The 25722-nt window shown below is 40.9% G+C and overlaps 1 protein-coding gene across 1 annotated transcript in view; it reads left to right on the top strand.

Annotated features, from left to right (window-relative positions):
* LOC127580269 (ATP-binding cassette sub-family C member 9-like) overlaps window positions 1-21862 on the top strand; it is a 146220-nt gene extending 124358 nt beyond the window's left edge. The window contains 4 exon segments of the mRNA XM_052033447.1: window positions 2165-2268; window positions 9644-9777; window positions 11649-11711; window positions 18106-21862. Of these exon segments, the coding sequence (XP_051889407.1) occupies window positions 2165-2268; window positions 9644-9777; window positions 11649-11711; window positions 18106-18243 (439 nt within the window). The 3' untranslated portion in view covers window positions 18244-21862.
* The last annotated feature ends 3860 nt before the right edge of the window (window positions 21863-25722 follow it).

Below are 25722 nucleotides of genomic sequence, written 5' to 3'. Positions count from 1 at the left end.
AAACTCAGAAAATAACTTGGAATAGAATTTGAACAGACGCTAACCTGATGATAAAAGCCAGCAATGTAAAACAAAGCAAACTTTTGATTAGTTTGTTGTTCAACTAGCCATTGGGAGACACAAGAGACTGCAGATGCTGGAATCTGGAGCAACAACCAATCTGCTGGAGGAACTCAACAGATTGAGCAGCATTTGTGGGAGGAAAGGAATTGTGGACAATTCAGATTGACGGTTTTGATCCGAAAGGTCAACAATTCCTTCCCCCCCCCACAGATGCTGATTGATTTCTTGTTATTCTAAGTGACCCTTCTATATTTTAACTCACATCTTGCAAATGATACATTGCAAAGGTTCGAACTCTGTTGTGACACAGAATATGAAGTTCATCATGCGTGGAAGAAACAGATAGCCAGGGACCCATGGTTCCCAAATCTCTCCATCCCTAGAGCTTTCCTCATTGTAACTAGATTAATTGATTGATTGGCATAATTACTCAGTAACTCCATCATTGCCAAACCACACAACCATCAAGAAGGTGGACCAGATGGGCCTTGGGATTTTCATTCATCAATTCCTATGCCTCTATTTTCTGGGCAATGTCAGCAACATTGTCCTGAAACCCTTGGACTTCTTGTCATGGCCATAGCTTTGCCAAGGATGGCATATTCTTTTTAAATGTACATGCAGGATTCCTGCTGCAGGTTACAGTGGTGCAACATAAGGACTTCTGATGAAATTGAGGCGTGATAAGTAAACAAATAGTCCTCCTAACCAAAGGATGATTTATGCAGGAAATGGAGTTCCTGATCCTGATGTTGCACTATCAATACGATGTAACTTATGACCATCTTGGGATGATAAGAAGGAATTAGACTATTGTCCAGTCCGAAATGTTCTCATACTTATTTCCCAAAATGCCATGGCATCTTGAGGGCTTAGCTGGCAGGAGCCAATCATCAACCTGTTTTACATCACTGAATTCAGTGAAAGACACTAGATAGGATGTCGGCCTGCCTGCTGATTTGGTAACACTTACTTTGGACCACTGCTGAAGACCAGATATATTGCCCCAAGCAGGGTACTGAACTTACAACAGTGCTCTCTCCAACCCTGATCAACCTCAACTGCTAATCTTAGCTGTTTACCCCATTTCTTTGAAGGCAGCTCTGACCACTTGAATAACATTACATAGAGCGAGAGAGAGAGATACAGCATGGGAAAAGGCCCTTCAGCCCATTGAGTCTGCATGGGCCATCAGCCACCCATTTACACTAATCCCACATTAAACCCAAATTTTTTTTTATATTCTCCCACATTCTCATCAACTGCCCCCAGATTCTACCACTCGTTACACACCAGGAGTAACTTATAGTGGTAGATCTGCATGTTTTTGGGATGTGGAAGGAAACCAGAGTGCCTGAAGGAAACCCACGTGGGCACAGGGCAAACGTGCAAACTCCACACAGACAGCACCCAAGGTCAGGATTGAACCTGGGCCTCCGGAGATGTGAAGCAGTGGCTCTACCAGCTGTGCCACTGTGCTCCCTTTTCATCTCACCCATGTTACCCCTTCACATCATCACCTCATGAGATTTACAGGCCTGCCAATTAATAAGTTTTCTTCACTTGCAATGTGATTTTTATTACTAATCAGCTAAAAGGTTATATTATATCCTGGGGTTTTCAATAATCTTTTGACTTGTTTACAAAGTTTTGATTGTACTGAATGAATGATCTGAGAAGTGACATCTCTAACGGATTAACCAGCCTGTTAACAACCTTGCAGTTGGAGGACAGAGACCAGGCTATTGCGCGGCCTGACTGTTCCACCAAACTGTTTGTGACTTTACACAAGACTCATTTTCCACTAGCCCTGCTGGGAGTTGGAGGTTGCCACTGCCAGCTTGCACTGGTGATTTTCTTAAAGTTTGCTTGGTCAAGGCACTCTGCTAACAATAGAACTAGTTGAAAATAGTTCCCATCCATCAGGGGATATATGAAAACCCCAGTTGCTCCATTTGATGGCAGCATTTAGTTCCAAAACTGCATCTCCAATACCAAGATCTTTTCTTTAACTTTATCAAAAAATCATGAAAACAGCATCAAAGATGTAAAATAAAAATGCAATGATATCTTTATGACCTCTTTTTTTGTTTCCTTTCAGTTTTAACTTGGACCCCGAGTGCAAGTGCACTGATGACAGGTTGTGGGAGGCATTGGAAATAGCACAGCTAAAGAACATGGTCAAATCGCTACCGGGAGGATTAAGTATGTGTGCAAGTTCCACCTCTCCTTTTTTGATGTGCTGGAATTTGAAGTATGAAGCTTACATAGGAATGTGTGAATCAGAAGCAGGAGTAGGCCACTCAGCCCCTCAAGCCTGTTCCACCACTTACAAAGACAATGACTGATCTGACTGTAATCTCAATTCCCCATTTCCATCTACCATTGCTTATTAAGTATTTCTTGAACCACCTTAAAAAGTATTCAAAGACTTCTCTTCCACTGCACTTTGAGGAAGAGAGTTCCAAAGATTTATAACCCCCAAGAGAAAAAAATAATTTCATCTGTCTGAAAATGATGACCCTTATTTTTACACAGTAACCCCTTGTACTAGATTCTGTCTGAAGAGGATATATCTCCACATCTACCGCACAGGACCACCTCAGTATCTCACGTTTCAATCAAGTCCGCTCTTACTCTTCCACACTCCAGCAAATACAAGCCCAGCCTGTTTAACCTTCTCTCGTGAGACAATTTGCTCTGTATAAGTCCAGTAAACTTTGTCTGAGGTTGATCTTTTGCTGATGGACAGATTGCAAGATGAACTCTTGATCTCCCAATCTACCTCGTCGTGGCCCTTGTACTTTATTTGTCTACCTGCTCTGCACTTTCTCTGTAACTGTAGCACTGTATTCTTCATTCTATTTTCCTTTTACTGACTCAATGTAATTATGCATGGCATGATCTGTCTGTATGGCACGCAAATCAAAAGCCTTTCACTGTATCTCGGTACATGTGACAATAATAAACCAATACCAATACCAGTTTCTCACAGGACACACTCCTACCACTGGTCCACATTGGTTCCTCACAAACCATCCCATGACATCCCTGTTGCTTGGACAGTTAATTGTTGATTGGTTAGTTAATTTTCATCAGATAAAAAGTACGCAAAAGCATGGCTCCCGAAACATTGTGGTGAGGTAGATCTTACCTTTACTTTTACTTAATTTTCTTGGGAAGCAAACTCTTCCAGTTGGAAGTGTAGTCTGTCAAAATCACAGCTGCATCATTTTATCCCTTTGCTGTCATCTTCTTATTTCTTAGGCAGTCCCTTAGGATTGAGAATGATTTGCTTCCACTCCAGTTTTATAAGAACATAGGAAACAGGAGCAGGAATGAGCTACCCATCCCTCTGAGCCCATTCCACTATTCATCAAGATAATGGCCGGTCTTCTACCTCATGCTATTTCACTGAACTATTCCCTGTATTCCTTGAGACCCTGAAATATATCAATATCTGTTTTGGATCAACACAAAAACTAAGCATGGGTTCGAAGCTAACTGATGAGACTAATGTGGGAACTGCAGACTGTTCCACAGACGGAGCAGGAGGTGCTTGATGGGACATTTGGATGGATAGTTTGTGAGGTGGTGAGCTCCTTCTGCCATTAAGCTAGGCTTCTGTGTGCCCCCAATGCAAGGACTCAAGGTTGTCGTGACCATCTGGAATGCTCCCTCTCCATTCTGAGTGGTCATGGGCCAGAGATTCCCAGGAGTTGGAGATTCCCAAGAATCAGTGGGGATGTTGCATTTTATTAAGGATGCTTTGGGCACATTCTTGACTCTTTTCCTCTATCCATCTGATGGCTTCTTCCCATGAAAGAGCCCAGAATAGAGTGTCAGAAAGTTATGTAGCATGGGAACAAGCTGCTGACCATTAAGCATTTATTTACATTAATCCTATTTTATTCCTCCAATATTCCCATCAAATCTCCCAGATACTCCCACTCACCTACACACTAGGGACAACTTAACAGTGGCCAATTAACCTACTGACCCCGTGTCTTTGGGATGTGGGAGGAAACCAGAAAACGCAGAAGAAACCCAGGCAATCACAGAGAAAATGTGCAAATCCCACACAGACAGGACCAAAGGTCAGGACTGAACCTGGGTCACTGGCACTGTGTGGTAGCAGCTCTACTACCTGCACCACCTTGACACCCACGGTGTCAGGAGGCTGGTGTTGGGCACACAAACGACAGAGCTTGCCCAACAGAGCTGACTGCATATAATTACGTTTCAGCTGTGGCTCAGTAGAGTGCACTCTGGTCTCTGAGTTAGGCAGTTGAGGGTTCAAGCCCCAATCTGGAGACAAGCAGAACCATCCAGGCTGACACTGCCATGTCATACTGAGGGAGTGCTGTGGGAGGTGCAGTATTTCAAATGTTAAACAGACGCCCTGTCTGCGCTGTCAGGTGGTCCTAAAGAATCTTAATGCTTTGGTGTTATGGAGTCAAAGGAAAAGCATAGATAATGACTATTAACATAAGCAACATTTTAGTAAAGGTTGTTCCTTTTTGCTCAATCTCTCTTTGATGAAAAAAAGGTTAAAAGTATATGAATCATCACTTTGGACAACCATGTCACTTATTATGAACTTAGCTGCTTTAACAATAGCAGCTTACATTATTCTAGAGCACTGGCAATATAGGAAACCTTCCCAAGATACTTCACAGGTGTGATATTGGATAAAAGTGAAGACTATGCTATGGGATGGATGTTGGGGATGTTAGGACAATTGAGGAGGTGGGGTATTATGCAGTGTTTCTGAGGTGTAGAGAGACAAGAGATTTGGGGAGGAGGGTCTAGGTTACCAAAAGCACAGTACGCACCTTATGTTAATGAAGCACCGCATGCAAAGTGAATTGAATCTGAGTCTGAGTTCTTGGTAACTAGAGGCTTGTATCACCAAGAAGCTTCAAATTTGCCATTGCTAATTGGTGGTGTGGTGCTGGCAGACTTAAGCTGGTTTGGGTATGAATTGGTAAAACATTGTGTTAGGGCTGGAGAGGGTACAGAGGAGATTCACCAGGATGTTGCCTGGGATGGAGCGTTCCAGTTACAAAGGGAGACTGGAGAGTCTGGGTTTGTTTTCCCTGGAGTGGAGGAGGTTAAGAGGGGACATGATTGAGGTATATAAAATTATGAGGGGACCCGGTAGGGTAGACTGCTGGAAACTTTCCCCATATCAGGTAGATTAAACTAGAGAACATAGATTTCGGAGAAGGGTTAAGCGATTTAGAGGGGATCTGAGAGGGAGACACTAGAGACTGCAGATGCTGGAATCTGGAGCATCAAACAATCTGCTGGAGGAACTCAGTGGGTCGAGCAGCATCTGTAGGAGGGAGAGGACTTGTTGACATTTCAAGTTGAAATCCTGCAATCCTGATGCAAGGTTTCAATCCTGCATGTTGACAATTCCTTTGCCCCCACAGATGCTGCTCAACCCACTGAGTTCATCACTTTGGATCTGAGGGGTTGTCCTTTTCCATCCAGAGAGCGGTGAGTATCTAGAATGCACTGCCAGAGAGAGTGGTGAAGCAGAGTCACTGACAGCAGTTAAGAAATGTGTAGACTGCCACTTGAATTACCTAGGCATTGAAGGCTGGGGGCCAAGCACTGGAAGATGGGATTAATATGGATCTGTGCCCACTGATCAGCTAGGTAGGCTGACTGGCTTGTTTCCATGTTGTATAACTCTATGACAACATTCTGAGTTTGGGCTAAGATATTTTGTTAGCTGCTGCATGCGACTGACCTGAGAGTGCTTGACTGGTATGGATTGTATTCCATTCTCCAACGCAGCCATCTTTGAAATGATGCCTGAGATTATTTTACAGTTCCATCTCTGTCAAGTATCCTGAGGGATCATTCTTTATTTGCGAATCTTGTGAGGAACCTACTCTCTTCCAGTCATCTGCAAAGAATTCACAGTATTGACAATCTTTTTGGCAACAGGCACAGTTCTTTTTAATATTTTTCGTTTGGCAGTTCAGAAGATTGGACAAAACATTAAAAAAAAGTAACGAATGACTCAATGATTAATAAGGAAGGAAAAAATACAGTACAAGGTCGAGCTAGCCAGAAATATAAAAACAGAGTAAGAGTCTCTATTAACGTTTTGAAAAGGATAGAACTCACAGAGTGAGCATTGGTCTCGTGGAAAGTGAGTTTTGGGGAATTTATGGTGGAAAACAAGAAGGTGGCCGGTGAATTAAACAGGTATTTTGCATCTGTCTTTACTGTCAAGGATACAGGTGAACATTACAGAAGTTGCTCCTAATCAGGAACTGGATGGGAGGGAGGAACTCAGGAAAAATCATCAGGAAAGTGGTACTGAGTAAATTATTGGAGCTACAGCTTGACAAGATCCCATATTTCCTTATAGCATCGGAGGCCATTCAGCCCATCAAGTTAGTGATAACTCTCATCAATCCCATTCCCCCACTTATTTTCCCTGCAATCTATTCTCATCAGCTCTCCCCAGATCCTACCACTCACAGATACATTGGGGCAACTTACATTGGCCAGTAAAGCTACCAACCTGCACGTCTTTGGGATGTGGGAGGAAACAGGAGCACCCGGAAGAAATGCATAGGGTCACAGAAGGAACATGCAAACTCCACACAGACAGCACTGGAAGTCAGGATTGAACCCAGGTCACTGGAGGTGTGAGGCAGCAGCTCTGTTACCAGTGCCACTGCATCACCTTCTGGGCCCTGATGGATCTTGTGCAAGATTCTTAAAAGAAGTAGATAATAGGATAGTTAATGTAAATCAAAAAATTGCAGGTTTTGGAAATCTGAAATAAAAAAAGAAAGTGCTAGAAAAACTTAGCAGTTCGGGCAGCATCTGTGGAAAGAGAAATAGTCAACATTTTGGGTCTGTGACCCTTGGTCAGAACGTTACTTCTCCTGAAGATAGTGTGTTGCATTGATCTTTCCATAATTTCCTACATCTTGGAAAGGTTCGATTAGATTGGAAAATGGTGAAGGTAACTTCTTTATCGAAAATGGGACGAAGGCAAAAAGCAGGAAACTACAGACTAGTTCGCTTAACACTTGTCAAGGGGAAAATGATAGAAGCCATTATTGTAGCAGGACAACTTAGAAAAACTTAAGGTAATCTGGCAAAATCAAAATGGCTTTGTGGAAGGGAAATCGTGTGTAATTGATTTACTGGACTTCTTTGAAGAAGTAACATGTTGTGGATACAGGAGAATCAGTGAATGTACTACACTAAGATTTCTAGAAGGCATTTGATAAGCTGCCACTTCAAAGGTTATTATAGAACGTAAAAGCTCACAGTGTGGGAGGTCATATATTGGCATGTATAGAAGATTGGCTGATTAACAAGAAACAGAGTTTAGGCATAAATGGGTCTTTTTCTGGTTAGCAAGCTGCAGTGAGTGTGCCACAAGGGTTGCTGCTGAGGCCCTGGCTATTTACAGTTTATATAAATGGCTTGGATGTTGGCACTGTGGGTATGATTACTAATTTTACTGATGACACAAAGTTAGGTAGGGAAGTAAGTTGTGAGGAGGCCACAAAGGGATGTAGATAGCTGAAATGAGGAGGTAAAAATCTGGCAAATGCAGTATAATATGGAAAAATGTGAAATTGTGTGTTTTAGCAAGAGAAATAACAGAAAAAGTACTTATATTTTCTAAATGCTGAGCTCTGAAATGCAGCGGAACCCGAGTATCAAAGTGCATGATTCACAAAAGATTAGTGTGCAGAAATAAGTAATTAAGGAAGCAAATAGAATGTTCTAATTTATGGCTGGGAGAATTGATTGCAAATGTAGGGAGGTTATGATTCAGTTATATAGGACATAGGTGAGAGCTTATCTAGAGTATTGTATATAGTATTGGGCTCTATATCTAAGCTTGGTAATGCATTGGAAGTACTTCAAAGAGAGTTTACAAGATTAATACCTGGAATGGGCAGGTTGTCTTCTGAGGAAAGTTTGGTCAGGCTAGGCTTGCATCTGCTGGAGTTTAGAAGAGAGAAGGGTGACTTGATTGAAACATATAAGATCCTGAAGAGTCATAGAGAGATACAGCATGGAAATAGTCCCTTTGGCTCACCAAGTCCGCACTGACTATCACCCACCCACTTACACTAATCCTACACTAATCCCATTTTAAAGTTTGGATGTGGAGGCAGGTTTTCTCCCGTGGGAGAACCTGGAACTGGGGATCACTATTTAAAGTTAGGAGTCGCTCATTTAAGACAGAGATGAGGTGATTTTTTTTTCTCTTAGAAGTACTTCGGAATTCTCTTCCTGGAGAAGATGTTGGGGTCAGAGCCTTTGAATGTTTGTAAGGCAGGGGGAGATAGATATTGATAAGTAAGGGTGTGAGAGCTTACCAGGGAAAGGCAGGAACATGGAACTGAAGTTACAATCAGCTCAGCCACGACCTAAGCGGCCAGGAAGTGTACTCCTGCTCCTAATTCATATGTTAATATTGAATTTAGAGGACTCACTACATACTTCTAAATCTGTCATTTTAAATTTTTATTGATCTAAAATGAAAAATGTCATATTTGTCATTGCAGTTGATGTCAAAGAATAAGATTCTAGTTATACAATTGGATATTATTCAGAGAGGATAATAACATTTTTACAATCAACTTTAGGCCGAGTGTAAAGTTGAGCAGTAAATCCACCCTGGCACTCCAGTGCAGATCCGAACAAAGTCAAAGTCGAGTTTATTGTCGTATGCACAAGTACAATGATGCACAGGTGCAATGAAAAACTTACACAGCAGTATCACAGGCACATGGCTTCAGATACACAATGTGCACAAGAAAAAAAACATAAATTAAACATAAATTACACACAATTTTTACAAGAAAGAACATAATTAGAACAAGAAAGAATCAAAGCCCATTGTAGTGCAAAGTGGTCATAGTGTTGCTATACTGAGGTAGTGATTAGGGTTGTGCAGGTTGGTTCAAGAAGTGAATGGTTGAAGGGAAGTAGCTGTTCTTGAACCTGGTGGTGTGGGACTTCAGGCTTCTGTACCTCCTGCCCGATGGTAGCTGCGAGAAGATGGCATGGTCCGGATGGTGGGGATCTTTGATGACAGATGTTGCCTTCTTGAGGCAGCGCCTCATGTAGATGCTACTTATGGTGGGAGGGATGTCCCTGTGATGTATTGGGCTGAGTCTACTGCTCTCTATGGCTTCTTCCATTTCTGCACATTCAAATTGCCATACCAGACCACGATACAACCAGTCAGTATATATGAAAGGTGCATCTGTAGAAGTTTGTTAGTGTTCGGTGACAAACCGAACCTCCTTAACCTTCTAAGAAAGTAAAGACACTGGTGTGCCTTCCTTATGATTGCATCAATGTGCTGGGCCCAGGACAGTCTTCTCACTTTGTAAAAATAACTCACTTTGGACACTTTATGAAATACACTTTATGTATAATTGCAAGTTCTTCTTAGTGGTAAACTTCTGATCTTTATCATTTGGGTATTCATGACCAATGAATGACCAACAATTGAGTGCTGTGCTTCAACCCTTATTAACACTTGGCCGATGTTGGCTGTCTGTTTCCTTCACAGATGCCATGGTTACTGAAGGTGGAGAGAACTTCAGTGTTGGACAGAGACAGCTATTCAGTTTGGCCAGGGCCTTTGTACGAAAGAGCAGCATTCTGATTATGGATGAGGCTACAGCTTCCATTGACATGGCTACAGTAAGTTAAGCATTTGAGGAGAGCCCAGCTGTTTCCTGACAGAGACATAAGTATGGACCTTGGAAGGATTTACAAGATTAAATATTTCACTTACTTTCACCTTGATGGGGTAAAATACAACATTTTCATTGGCAAAAAGGAGGGAGCAAAGTCATAGAAATGTACAGCACAGAAACAGGCCCTTCAGCCCACCATATCTATGCTGACCTATTGCCTGTCTACATCAATCCCACTTGCCTGCATTGGGACCATATCCTTCTATGCCTTGCCCATTTAAGTGTCTGTCTAAGTCCCCTTAAACATAGTAATTGTATCTGATTCCACCACCACCTCTGGCAGCACGTTCCGGGTATTTGTGTAAAAAACTTACTCTAAGGATCCTCCTTAAATCTCCTACCTCTCACCTTAAAAATATGCTCTTTTTTTGATACCCCTACCATGGGAAACAAAGATTTTAATATCCGCCCTATCTATGCCTTTCCTAATTCCTCTTCTTCCAAGACTTTCACCAACAAGGCCCACCAATGGCATTCCCAGTAAGCTTGTTGCCTCCTGATGATCCAAGTGGATCAACTTAGCATGGTCCTCCTCCTCATCAGCTTAAGTGTGGGGGTGAGGTCATGGTAGAATGTGAACCAGTTTCTGGGTCCATGACTGAGTGACCAGCCATTAACTGCTCTGCCTAAATAAAAATAGAGAAACAACCTCTTTATGAGGTATCAAAGGTCTCTGAATTACTTGATTTTTCTGAAGCAAATTTTGAGAGGGCAAGGTCTTTTTAATAAAATATTAGCCATTTCTTTTGAATATCTGTGTGCCATTTACAATGGAAACCTTCCTATGCAAACTGAAGCACTCTTACTAAAAAAAAAGGGTGAAGCTGCTTCAAATCAGCTCAAGATTTTGGATTACAAACCGCAGCAGAAAAGCATATCAAGTTTATAGGGTCACAGAATCATATGGCCCATTACATCCACGCTAACCAGTGGCCACCCAACTGTATTAATCCTATCTAACAGCACTTAGTCATTGGGTTACACAGTACGGAAACAAGACCTTCAGCCCAACTCATCTATGCCGACCAAGTTGCCTGCCTGAGCTAGTCCCATTTGCCTGTGTTTGGCCCATATCCCTCTAAACCTTTCCTATCCATGTACCTGTCCAAATATCTTTTAAGCATTGTAATTGTACCCGCCTCTACAGCTTCCTCTGGCAGATAGCTCCATATACCCACCACGCTCTGAGTGAAAATGTTGCCCCTCAGGTCCCCTTTAAATTTGTCCCCTCTCAGCTTAAATCTATGCCCTCTAGGTTTAGACTCCCTTATGCTAGGAAAAAAACTATGACCATCCACCTTGTCCATGTCCCTCATGATTTTATATACTTCTGTAAGATTACCCCTCAGCCTCCTATGCTCCAGGATAAAAGCCCTAGCCCATCCAGTGTCTCCTTATAATTCAAGCCCTCCAGACCAGTAACAGCCTGTGAATCTTTTCTGCACCCGTTCCAGCTTAATGACGTACTTCCTATAACTTGGTGACCAGAACTACACACAATACTCCAAGTGTGCTCTTACCAATGTCTTGTACTGTTGTGACATGATGTCCCAAGTCTTCTATGCCAAGCTTACATTCTGCATCTACCGTAGCTTAATGGGGCAGTTGGCCCAGGTATGTTTTGAAGACAAACTTCCCGCATTCTTACAATAAGCCTAGAGAGGGAGACTTGGTGTTTGTGTAGCCATGCCATGGGGAAAATTGATGTCCCATTAAAACATTCTTTCATACAATTTTGAGGTGAAACCACTCTTTCTGGCCTAGGTCTGCATTAAGAGGTACTTTATAATTTCTAAATCTGTTATTGTTTAATAGGAGAGCATTTTGCAGAAAGTGGTGATGACAGCCTTTGCTGATCGCACTGTGGTGACAATCGCAGTAAGTACAGTGGTTATGCTGAGTATTGTATTCTCCATGTGCTTTTCTCATTGCAATGCATTGACTTTGTAATCCATGCGTTTTCCTTTTTATCAGGCATTGACTTTTGCACTGATGTGCATATTTATGAATGTTGGAACATTGTAGTTTTATCTTTATCATTGCATTATATTGGTTTGCCCCTCCTACTTTCTGAATTGTTTTATTTAACTGAAATATACATATATCTAAATGAAGACAACAGCTATTAATGTCGGTCAATGGGGCAGAGACATTGGATTACTTGTTATTTTGCTGAAATCTCAAGGATAAAATGACAAAAGTAGTGGAGAAGAGCAGGTTGAGTGCAAATGAGGAGCTGAAAGAAATTAACATCAGTAAAACTAAAAGATTGGAGAAATTTATGGGACTGAGAATGGATAAGTCCCAGAAACTGATCACTTGCATCCCTAGGTTTTGAATGAGGAGGCAATGGAGATAGGCAATGCACTGGTTGTCATCTTCCAGAATTTCATAGATTCTGGAATGACTCCCGCAGATTGGAAGTTAGCAAATGTAACGCCACTATTTAAGAAAGGAAGGAGTGAAGAAAAATGGTACGACAGACTAGTTAATAGTTGTAGGAAAAATGCTACAATCTATTATAAGGAAATATTAATAGGGCACTTACATAATAATAATTGGATTGGGCAGTATCAACATGGATTTATGAAAGGGAGAACATATTTGACAAATCTGTTGGGGTTTCTTATGGGTATAACAAGCAGAATAGAAAAGAGGAAGCTGGTGAATGTACAACACTAAAGGTGCTGGAGGAACTCAGTGGGTCAGGCAGCATCTATGGAGGGAAATGGACAGTTGATGTTTCGGGTCAAGACCCTTCATCTGGACATCTGGAGCTGGTGGATGTGCTGTAGTTGGACTTTCAGAAGGCCTTCAGTAAGGTCATTAAATAAAATTAGAGTAGTTGGGATTGGAGGTAATTTGCTGGCATGGATTGAGGATCAGTTAAAGGACAGAAAACAGGAATAGATGGGTCATTTTAGTGTTGGGAGATGCCTCGGGGATTGGTACTGAGGCCCCAAATGATTACAATCAATACTCTTATCAACATTCTTATGAGGCTTCACAGGGTAGATGCAGTATTGTTTCTTCTCCTAGCTAGGTCTTAAATAGAGTCAGCCATTCAGGAGTGAGATGAGAAGAAATTTCTTCATCCTGAGAGTGGTGGATCTTTGAAATTCTCTACCTAGGAGAGATGTGGAAGCTCAGTCGCTGAGTATATTCAAGAAAGAGATCAATAGATTTTCAGATATTGATGAAATCAAGGGATATGGGGTTTGTGTCGGAAGTTGTCACTAAGAGATCAGCCATGATCTAACTAAATGATAGAGCAAGCACAAGGGGCTGAATGGCCTCCTCCTCTCATTTCTTAAATTTTATGGTGTGTAGGTATAAAATGTTACATATCTGCCTCCTGTTTTAGTGCAATTACATGAATATATATAAAGTCAAAGGAAAATTGTTACAGGCAGCATATTTTCCCAGTGACGTCAGACTTGAAATGAAAGGTTCATTATGGCACAAACTTAATTGGTATGAGTTTATTGTTCAGCTTTGCCTAGAGAGTGGGCATATTTGATATGAAGTCTTTTTAAAACTGACAAACTTCCAGTGTACTCCCCAAAAATAGGAAGCTGTCTGTTCAGCAACTTTAGAAATGTAATTTATGCCCAGTAGTTAGAATGAATCAGCATCAGTGAAAATAATGGGGTAGGTTTAAACTTTATGGGCTGATATACTACAAGTCAGCTGCCTGCTTTATATCTACGCCAGTGACCTCAATGGAAGCAAGAGTTGGGCGAGATGTAAAGCAGGCTGACAATTCACTATTGCACATTTTACATTATCACACTGTTAACCTCTGCCATAGTCGTAAGGAAAAAAAGAACCATGTTTAAAGAAGTAAATGTTTCGAATAAATGTGTCAGTTCATCACTCAAGATCAGTGAGTGTGAGGAAGTTATTTAAACATATACCAAGTGGGAAAAAATTACTTTCCCTGGGTATGATCTTGCTCATTAATAAACTTGTTGGATCAGCTTAATTTACTAGTCAATGGCTCTCGTGGGTTGTTCCTTTGAAGCAGGAAGCTTTCTGTGATACTTCATTACTTGGGAAGCTCAGTAGTGCAGCTAGTAGAGCTGCTACTTCATAGCTCCAATGAACTGAGCTCGATCCTCTCCTCCAGTGCTGTCCGTGTGGAGTTTACACATTCTCCCTTTGACCACATAGGTTTCCTCTTGCATGCTCGGGTTTCCTCCCACATTCCAAAGATATGCAAGTTGGTAGGTGAATTGGCTCTGGTAAATTGCCCCTAGAGTGTAGGTGAGGGGTAGAATCGGGGGGGAAGTTAATGGGAATGTGGGGAAAAGAATCTAGTATTAGTGTAAATGGGTGCTTAATATTTGGCACAAACTCTATGACTTGTGTTCATTATCTTTATGTTTCTCTTGTGTTTTAACAGTCTTCCCTTCTATTCATTTAAGATAAAATCTCTTTATTCGTCATGTACATCGAAACACACAGTGAAGTACATCTTTTGCGTAGAGTGTTCTGGGGGGGGCAGCCCTCAAGTGTCACCACGCTTCCGGCACCAACATAGCACGCCCACAACTTCCTAACCCTTACGTCTTTGGAATGTGGGAGGAAACCCGAGCACCCAAAGGAAACCCACGCAGACATGGGGAGAACGTACAAACTCCTTACAGACCGTGGCGGGAATTGAACCTGGGTCTCTGGCGCTGTAATAGTGTTACACTAATCGCTACACTACCGTGCCTGCCCTATGATTATTCGTCTCTCTCTTTCACTGTCTCAGCCATTCATTTTTTTGTTTTTCTCTGCTGTTTCTCCTTCCAGCATCGTGTGACTTCCCTTCTGGATACTGACCTAGTGTTAGTCTTTTGCAAAGGTATTTTAGTGGAGTGTGGTGATTCCTCAAAATTGCTCTCTCAGGAGGAAAGCCCCTTTACCTCTCTGGTGAAGTCCAACAAGTAGAGGAGTCCAATGCACAGAATCTAGTTCTTGGGTTGGTAGATTTGATGGATACCAGCACTGGCCATGGCAGCTATTACTGTCTTTGTTTTTCTGCTAGAATCTTTGTGTTAACACTCAAGCTTACTGCACCTTGTGTACTGTAGTTTTTGTACTGCTGTTGCACAACTTCTGTAGTGTGACTATTCCAGAACTTTTACATTTAAGACTTAGGTGAAAAGAAAAACAAAATGTGTTTTGACTTTCACTTAACTTAATCTTACCATGAAGAAGTGAGCTGCTAACCCCTAATTCTACGAATTCTCAAATTCAGATTAGTTTTCTGACGTTCAACGGAAGCATTTGGATCTTGTATTTGGCTCTCAAACCATTGTTAAGTGTATCATATTGGCTTGTTATTCATCTTTGTCTTAAAAGCTATATTGAAAGTAAATATTGACTGTGAAATGACAAAAACAATCTTTGAAGTGATTGGCAGTCTTTTTGATTCCTTATTCAATCTGTAAACTTGATAGACAGATGGAATATGATAAATTGAAGAGCTGTGCTTGCTGATTGCAAACTAATTTCTCTTAGCAAACACTACTAACTATTTAAAACTCTTTATACACAATTGTGACACTTTCACAGTGGCAGAGCTCACCTTCACAATTGTTTTCTCCCCGAATCATGCAAGATGTGTTTTAATAAGTAATCAAGATAAGTACTAGGTGGAAATGGGCCAAAAGGCTTATCTCTAACACTGTCTACATCATGCCGCCAATTTAAAAACATTCATCAAATATTGTGAAACTTATGTAAGAGGCCAATTTGTAAAAACATTGTGCAAATGCCTGAGGGAGTGGATACTGAGTTCTGACTTCCCATTTAGAATTAGCTATTTTGGAGTAGCTGTAGAAGTAATCTTGAGGAGCTTCAGGTGGGATCCAGCTCATACAACTTTCACCCAATTCTACTCACAGTAGCACCTCTGATGAATTTGATTTCTCTCACCTGTCCCAACTAAATGAACCTTTTGCTGAAAATCAGCTGTTTTTACTAGGGAGATATTGTTAATTATGAGTGTGATGAGTGTTTGAATTTAAGATCTATGAAATAAATTAAAGATGTGCACACAAATAAGTGAACTCCCAACCAACATCAATAATTTGCCTTTATAGAATGTCTTTAACACTGCAAATGGCCCGAGGCACTTTACAGGGATATCATTAAATGTACTTTTGACGCAGTCCTGGAAGGAGAAAGCTTGGTTAAAGAGGCTGGATTAAATAACCTTCTTAAAGAAAGAAAATGTATGAAAGTGGCAGGGAGGCTTAAGGAGGGAATTCTGGAACCAAGAGCCAAGGCAGTCGAAATCAAGGCTGCCAAGGGTGAAGTGATTAATATCTGGAATGTGCAAGAGGTCTGTCCTTGAGCAACACAAAGACTTGTAAGGCTGGAGCAGAAAGCATGAGGGTAAGAGCATGGTGGGATTTGAAAATAAGCGTGAGGATTTTAAAACTGTCCAGAAGGCACTAATATGATGAGTGAACAACACTGAGTTTGAATTAAGGTATGAGCAGCAGAGTTTTGGATTAGCACAAGTTTATGCAGAATGAAAGACGGCTGGGTAACCAGGATTACACTGGAATTGTCAAACCTGGAGATAACAGGTTGCAAAACTTTCAAGGACAATCCAATGAATTTTGGAGACACTTTCATGGCCCATTTCAGTTGAGCTCTATAGGCTCAATTTAAGTAATACCACGCTTTACTTAAAAATTAAAAATATTGTTTCAGAAGCACATTGAGAAAGCTGATTGAGTGGCTTCAGTGAAAATAAAATAAAAACTGCAGATTGGAAATCTGGAACAAAACACAGAAGATGCTAGAAACACTCAGCGGGTCAGGCAGCATCTACGGAGAGAGAAAAAACAGTGAACAAGTCAGTCTTGCCAGGCTTCAGTACTAGCAACCCTGTGTAATAATTCCAGTGTAGCAGACCATAACACTGAATTCAATAAATCTGGCAATTTATGGCCAGTAATACAAAACTATACACGCACACCACGCACGCATGCACAAGCACGCACACACGCATGCATATGCACACACATACACATGCGTGCGGCGCGGCGCAACACACACACACACACACACGAAAGACTGTTGTAATAAGAAACTGATTTCTTAAGAGAAGGGAAAGGGATCCCACCTGATTTACCTGCTCACGACAGTAGTTTCAAACTCTGTGATTGATTCCACATGGCATCAGATAACTTTATTTTGCCCGGGTTGGATCAGATCCGATTACCTAAATTAATTTCAGGGCTCCCACCATGCTGATTGGCAGCCATTACATGAACAGAAGTAGTTAATTTCACTTAAGCAGCAGAAGAAAATATAACCAACAAACTGGATTTCAAGAAGAACAAATTCTACAGATACCTGCTTCTGGGGAGGTGTTTCAGCTGTTGGGCAGCTTATTGGGGAATCACAGATGCACTACCCATTGACTTCTAGCTATTGTGAGTAAATCTCTGAAAATGGAGAGTGCAAGTTTTCTAGCAAGCACAGTCACCTGGTCCCACCTGCTAATATGATGAAACTTGAACACTTAGCAGTTAGTCATTTCTTCTTCCTATTGTGGATATGGGTGAAGATGTTACTGCACTCACTGGATTTGAAACTAACACAGTGCAGAATAATTGCATTGAAGGGCCAGCTTTCTCTCTGTTCCTCTTGGCTCACCACACGAGGGCTCATGTCAGTAAATTTCAGGTGGGCCTTGTCAATTTCCCTTTTCACAGTGGGGTGGAGATTTCACTCACAGTTTCCCCAATACATGCTGCTGCTGGGTGAGACTCCTGCAAGAGAGCAGGTTGACAAAAGTGGCCTTTGCATTGTCATGAAGGCAATTATCTGTCTGACTTATAAGCACTTGAAAACACATTGAGTTCAGCTTCTTTGCATCTGTGAGTGCTGGTGTGGGCTTGCTGTGCACCTTTTGTCTAATCTTCACACGTGTCATAAATCTCTGATTGTTGTGAAATAAAGAATTCTGAGCTGTGTTGTCCTCTTTAAACTGCAACTAGTGTTAGTTTGACTATCCAAGCATTTTCCAAAACTTTATTATGGTGTATCAATAGTTTTAAGTCTCAGCAACTGAGAAGGGTAAACAAGATTGGTTAATGCTCATATAGAATAGACTTGATGGGCTGAATGGCCTAAATGTTCCCTCCTTGGAGTGTGTAAAGGACTTAAAACTTGTGATCCACAAAAATGTCAGTATTATACTTATGTGTGACCAATTCAGTTGATGTGGGCTATATTCTAAATGTTCCTCTTCTTCCCACAGCATCGAGTACACACCATCCTAACCGCGGACCTGGTTATTGTGATGAAGCGGGGCAACATTCTCGAATATGATAAACCTGAAAGTCTCCTGGCCCATGAGGGAGGCATCTTTGCATCTTTTGTAAAGGCTGATATGTAAAAATTCCCGATCTCTCATATTCCACGTCAATCTTTTTTCCCTCTGCAACCATGGTTTTTGCCTTTTATTATCTAAAGTTTACCGCAGTCTTCCTTAAGTCTGAAAAACATGCTTTCATATACTCTCTCCAAGATGAAAAATACTGTGGCACTCTTGCTTTAACCAATAGCTGTCATTATAATGTGTCACAGTCCACTAGCCTACGCAAGCATTAGCCTTAAAACGAGTGAATTTTCACTTTAATGAGCTGTGAAATTCATAGCAGTCCCAGAGAATTGCCACTGTACAAGACTGAATAGATTTATTCTAACTTTTCAGAATTACATGTGGAATGTCAATCATCATTTCAGTATTTTGTGAGAATATCTTTTATACTCTAAGTGTTGCAATATGACTGAGGCTAATACCAATACGTCTCCTTACTTATTGTGGATTGCATTGTTTCAAATATTTAGTTATTCAGTTAAAAGATAAAGTTACTGGTGTTTGGAAATGCACATTGGCTGCAGATGCACGTTCAAGGGGAAAGATTCCTGTGTTTATATAGGTTTAGAAGTTGAAAAATGCTGGGTTGAGCCTGGTCAGTAACTACAGCCATGATGCAATGGAGCCAGACTTGACTCATGTCGGGTAAATAAGTTAAACCAGCAGACACAGTCAGGACACTTCCAAACAGTGGCGATCAGAACTGGGATGGAGAAAATGCTTCTGCTGATGCATACATTTCTTCCTCTCCTCTGCTGCATTTGGAAGCATTCACACCCAAACAGATTCAGTGACTGTTCCACCTTCAACGGTCAGAATATCCACACAGAGGAGACAAGCAGGTTTACCGCAGTGCCAAGCAAATGATTGATCGAGTGCCAAGTCAGGACACCTGGCTCTATGCTGCCAATATCTTATTCTATTGACACTACCCAACAGTGATCCTCTTGAGAGTCACAGCCTTCAGCCTCCTTCAGCCAACATGACCATGGCCTAATTGAGTCGGCTATAAGCCTCACAGTGAAAGAACCTTTCTAACTGGTATCCAAGCGATAACAATGTACATCCTGATAACTGAAGACCTCCTACACCAGGCCAAGTTAATTAATGGGATGTGTTTGACAATATATATAAAATAACAACAGAAAATGCTGAGGATAAATAACAGGTCAGGCAGCATCTGTGGAGAGACCATCATAAGTGGTAAAAGCTGGAGCATAGCTCTAAGTCACGGAGAAGGGGGGAGTGGGTGGCGAGGATGTGGGGGGAGCTCTGTGGCAAAAGCAATGGTGAAGCAGGCTGTTGAACCAACCTTCCAATGAGACAATCAGAGGCTGCAGACGGAGGTCAGAGTGGGAGTGGGATGGAGAAATGACATGACAAGCAGGTGGATAGTCCTGCCTGTGGATCTTAGGGAGGAGATAGAAGAAATCGTCCCGCCACACCCTCCAACCACATAGATCCCAACCACTCATTGTCACCCAACCCACTTCTACCTCCTCCCTATTTTGCTCTTGAATGATATTTATGAGATATTTGTCATGGAGTCTTAGAATTGTACTGTTCAGAAACAGGCCTTTCAGCCCATCATGTCCATGCCGACTGTCGTACCTATCTATGCTGATCTTATTTACCTGCATTAGGTCCATAGCCTTCCATGCCTTGATAATTCAAATACTTGTTTAGATGCTTCTTAAATATCATGAGAGTATCTCCATCCTTTCAGACAGTATGTTCCAGAGTTCAAACCCCCTCTGTGTAAAAAAAATCCCCTCAGATACCCTCTGAACCTCTGCCTCTCACCTTAAACCTACACCTTCTTGTCTTATACTCCCCCACCACGGTAAGAAAGATTTTCACTATAAACCCTACCTATCCTCCTCATAAGTGTATGCACCTCTATCAAGTCACCCTTCAGCCTCCTCTGCTCCAGCAAAAGCAAACCCAGCCTGTACAGTCTCCTTATGACTGAAATGCTCCGGATACTCCAATCCAGGCAATTTCCTGGTGAATCTCCTCTGCACCCTCTCCAGTTCAATCACATCCATCTTATTCCGTAGCAACTAGGACTGCACACAATATTCCTGACGTGGCCTAACCAATGTTTTATACAGTTATAACATGATGTCTCAGCCCTATGCATGGTGGATGAAGGCAAGCATCCCATATACCTTCGCCACCTTATCTACTGTGCTGCCACTTTCAGGGATCTATGGACTTGTAGCCCAAGATCCCTCTGTTTTTTAACACTCCCTAGGGCTCTACCAGTACTGTCTATGTCCTACCCTTGTTTTCTCTCCCTAAATATATCACCACACACTCGTCAGGACTAAAATCCATTTGTCAACTTTCCAGCTGATCTATATCATGCTGTAGACTTTCCTTGCTATCAACTACGCCACCGATCTTTGTATAGTTTGCAAACTTACTTATCATTCCTTCTTCATTTATATCCAGGTTGTTAATGCATAATACAAATGAAAGGTCCCACCACCAATCCTTGTGGGAAAGAAAAAAAGTGCATGTTATGAAAAAGCCTTTCGAATTATTACTGAAAGCCACAATAAATATCCATTTAAACACTAGAGTAGTTGCACTGAAGTGTGGACTTTGAAGTAAAACTCATCATCTGCATATCATCACAAAGGATAATAACATTAAAATAAGGCATGGACATTGTTACTCTAAAATTAACAGAAAGGGAATAACATATGCAATCTCATTGGTTACAACTTTACTGCATGCAATATATATTTTAATAAATTCGTTTACTGGTTCAAATGTAATAATCCAGTATATTCATTCTGTATTATCGGAGCATTCCTTTGTTTGCTGTTGGTGAGGTTTGCTGTGTGCAATTTGTTTGTGGTACTCCTGCACAGACAAACAATCCACGGGCTGAAAAATACTTTTCGAGGACCTAATATGGAGTTACAAAACAGTTGCTTTTTTATGGCCTCTTTCTTTTAATCCCTTTCTAGCATACCATTGGAAGATAATTTTCCACAATTTAGTAAAACTTGAAGTTTATTGGTATAAGTATTGATTTAAAGAAATATATAACCATCATTAACATTACCAACAATTAAGAAATGACATATGGCCTTAATTTATCAGATGCGTTTTATTCTGCACAGCAAAAACCTTATGGAGAAACACTCGAACCATTATACTAAACATAAACTCCTTATATACTTGTCACATTAAACTGATCAACTTGTCTTTTCTTTATCCTTTTGATTATTGTAAAATGTTGAGAAACCTGTATTTAATGTTTGGCTATTATCACTTTGGAAACTGGTAAATATTTAAAATTAAAATCAAATGAGAAACGGATGTCTATGTATGTCAAAGGAATTTTAAAATATGATACAAAAGACATTGTACAATGTAGCTGAAGTTATTTTGGAGAAAGTTATTTCACTTGTTGAAATTGTACAAGATGAAAATAGAGAATAAGCCTCCATGGCGTACTTAGAGTGAATTAATACTTACAAAGTGGTATTGGTTACTTTAAGGCTCTACACAAGCCACTTTTGCACTACTGTAAATATGTAATTGAAGTTTCTGTACTAATTTTCAATGCAAGACCCTCAAATGTTTGCTTTACACTTCCATATCAATAAAATGGAGATTTTGCACCATCAAACAGTGTATTAATTTGATCAGTGATTGCACGAAAGAAATATACTTTAAAGTTATAAGGAAAAAAAGAAACAAATTTGGTGCTAGCACGAAGTATGCACAAAAGTATCATCTCTCATTTAATATCTCCTCCAAGCCTGGTTCAATTGAAGTAAATGTCCACATGCAGGGACTCCCAGCAACCAAGCTACAAGGTGTGATGTGGCAGGTGCAGAAGGGCTCTTACCTGCTTAAAGGCTTTGCACATATTCGGTTCTCAGACACCAGTGCGTTGACAGATTCTTGGAATACAATATGAGGGAGAAAGTGAGCATACGAAGCAGGACAAGCTGATAGAACAGAAGGAAAAATTGGATGAATCGTGTGAAGCAGATATGCTCCAATAAGGACATTCTTTCTGGGACATGCTTTCTGCTCTGAATTCAAATGCAATATTAGAGTCATAGATTCATAGAGTTATACACTGCAGAATCAGGCCCTTTGGCCACCTTGTTCATACCAACCAAGTTGCCTAACTGAACTAGTCCTATTTGCCTACATTAGGCCCATATCCCTCTAAACCTTTCCTGTCCATGTACTATCCAAATGTCTTTTAAATGTCATAATTGTACCCGTCTCTGCCACTTCCTCTGGCAGTTCATTCCACACACCCACCACCCTCTGTGTGAAAACGTTGCCCGTCTGGTCTCTTCTTTCCCTTCTTTCTTTTACCTCTTTCCCCATCTTTCCCCTCTCACTTTAAACTTATGGCCTCTAGTTTTGGACTCCCCTACCCTGGGGAAAAGACAGTGACCAATCACCTTATCTGTGCCCCTCATGATTTTATGAAACTCTACAAGCTCACCTCTCAGCCTCCTATACTCCAAGGAAAAAAATCCTACCTATCCAGCCTCTCCTTATAACTCAAACCCACCAGTCCCGGTAACAGCCTTGCAAATCCTTTTTTGCACCCTCTTCAGTTTCATGACATCCTTCCTACAGCAGGATAACGAGAACTGCACACAATACTCCAAGTGTGGCTTTACCAACACCTTGAGCAGGGCAAGGATTAGGGGCGAGGTCCAGGAATGGGGAGAATGGAGGTAAATGGCTTAGCTCTGTTTAATCATCATTTAATCAACCCGTCATGTTAGAATGTTGTGATCACGAATTCAGTACAAACTGGTCACATGAAATGCCAGAAGGGATAGTTTTCCCATTCCAGCTCCTGGGTTCCTGCCACATCCTGTGGGAGTGCATATCTGTAAAATTTATATTCTTAGATGGGTAGGAGGGTAAAGATTTCCCTACACACCCAGCCCTGTGGGAGAGGCGAGAGTTTATTGATCCGCTGCTGCAGGTTTCAGTTGTAATGTGGGATTATTGTGATTTATTTTATAAAACTGTTAGAAATTTGTGAATATTGTGAAATAAGAAATCCTGAGCAATGTTGTCCTCTTCAACTTGCAGTCACAATTAGACAATCCAATACATCCTTGTTTAAGGATTTCAGTGACTTGACTCTTCAACTGAGATAGATAAACAGGATTGAGGCACTGATCAGACCATGAGCTCACTGACTAGCAGAACAAATGATGGGCTGAATGAACTACAACAATTTATAGAAGTTCACTTTTCAGCATGAATAAAGGATTTAAAACTTGCGATCCACGATGCGAATGTAAATATTATGAAGCTGATCATTTCAAATGATTTGCAATCTAAATGCTTTTCTTATGCCTGCAGTATCATGGTAACTGTGAACCAGACACTCATAACGCACAGGGGCAACATTCTTGATATGATAAAATCTGGAATAAAAACAGGAAATGCTGGAAACACTCAGTAGGTCAGGTTGCATCTGTGGAGAGAGAAACAGAGTTAATGTTCTGACTTGAAATGTTAACTCGGATGCTGCCTGACCTGCTCAGTCTTTGCAATGTTGTCTGTTTTGTTTCAGGTTTCCCCCACTTGCAGTTTTTCTTTTGGTTTTCAGACTTGAAAGTCTTCTAGCCAGAGGAACACACATTTTCATCTGTTAAGGCTGATAAGTAAATCTACCTGAGCCTGTCTCTCTCTCTCTCTCTCTCTCTCTCTCTCACTCTCTCTCTCTCTCTCTCTCTCTCTCTCTCTCTCTCTCTCTCTCCACAACAACAGTACTTTTTCATACATGACATATCTACAACTGCCTTCCTTATGTCAATCACACATTATCTCCAAGAATGACAAAACTGCAGCTTTAGGTCATTAACTTCCATAATTACATTTCCGGTACCAGCACATCTGTTAGTTTTTTTTAAATAAAAAAAAATCTACTCCCACTACCAAAACCCAAAGCTGTTAGATGGTAGTACTGATGGAAGGTCATTTGATTCATGGGCCATCACAAGCATTACCTCAAAACAAGTGCCCTTTCACAGCTGTAATGAATACAGAACACAAAGCATTTTTACAGAGAAATATCGGTGATCATGACTAAATGAATAATTACATTTCTCAGATAATCATCAGAAACTATTTCAGCATTATACCAGAATGCCTTTAGTATGTTCAATGTATTAACTGTGGTCTATGTCAGTTCAGTGTGTTTTTCAATGCCGACAGAAGAGCCCATTTATTCAGTTGGAAGGATATATTTCGGAAAGGTATGTAGGTTACGCATATTTAAAGCGGACATAAAATCAGGAAATACTCAGCTGATCAGATTGCATCTGTGAGAAAAGTAATAGAGTGTTTTATCACGTCTTACTTATACACAGGAGACCACTGAGCCCATCAGGTACATACCAACCCCTCATAGAGCAATCCCATCAGTCCCATTTCCCCTCTCCTTACTTCCCTATACCCCAGCAACTTATTCACTCTCACAAGCCCATCAACTCCCCTTTGCTTCTATTACCATCAACCTACACTAGGGTTATTTACAGGAGTTAATCAACCTATTGACATGGCTTTGGAACTTAGGAGGAAACCAGAACACCCGTAGAAACCCATGCAGTCACAGGGAGGGTGTGCAATCATCAGACGGACATCACCTAAGATCAGGATCAAACCTACATTGCTGGAAATGTGAAGCAGCAGCTGTAGTACTGCACTCTATCAGTGATCTTTCATCAGAAACGAAAGCTGTTTGTGTTTGGAAATCAAAATGGTCAGATTTATTAAAACCTCCAAACCCATTGTTTACAGTGTGAAGTTTGATAAACTTGTCAAATTAAGCTGGCAACCAACTTTTCTCTGCATTTTCATTATTGGGAAGCTCAATGAGCTTGCACTTCAAGTTTGGGCTTTTATTTCTGAAACTGTTAAATGCTTTGATTAAAATCAAATGAGGAGCAGTTGTCTCTGTGAAATGTGTGTTAGTGACCCAATCAGGTAAAGAAAAATCATTTTAATTGACATCATTTTGGAAAGACTAGCATCACAGTTGAAATAGTATAACAGGACAAAAAGGTGCAATGTTAGTAAAACAGCAATGTTTTCATTAATCAGAATCAGAACCAGAATCAGGTTTATTATCACTGACATATATCATGAAATTTGTTTTTTTTTGTGTGGCAGCAGTACAGTGCAAGACATAAAAATTACCATAAGTTACAAAAATAAATAAATAGTGCAAAAGAGGAATAACGAGGTAGTGTTCATGGGTTCATGGACTGTTCAGAAATCTGATGGCGGAGGGGAAGAACCTGTTCCTGAAACATTGAGTGTAGGTCTTCAGGCTCCTGTACCTCCTCCCCGATGGTGGTAACGTGAAGAGGGTATGTCCTGGGTGGTGAGGGTCCTTAATGATGGATGCTGCCTTCTTGAGGCATATTTAGTGTGTATAATCAAATGTATACACTAAGACCAAATGCAGTATTATCGATC

The sequence above is a fragment of the Pristis pectinata genome, chromosome 19 (genome assembly GCF_009764475.1).
Source record: "Pristis pectinata isolate sPriPec2 chromosome 19, sPriPec2.1.pri, whole genome shotgun sequence".
Lineage (NCBI taxonomy): Eukaryota > Metazoa > Chordata > Chondrichthyes > Rhinopristiformes > Pristidae > Pristis > Pristis pectinata.
Note: the sequence above shows the minus strand (reverse complement) of the source record. Positions and strands in the feature narration are given on the sequence as shown.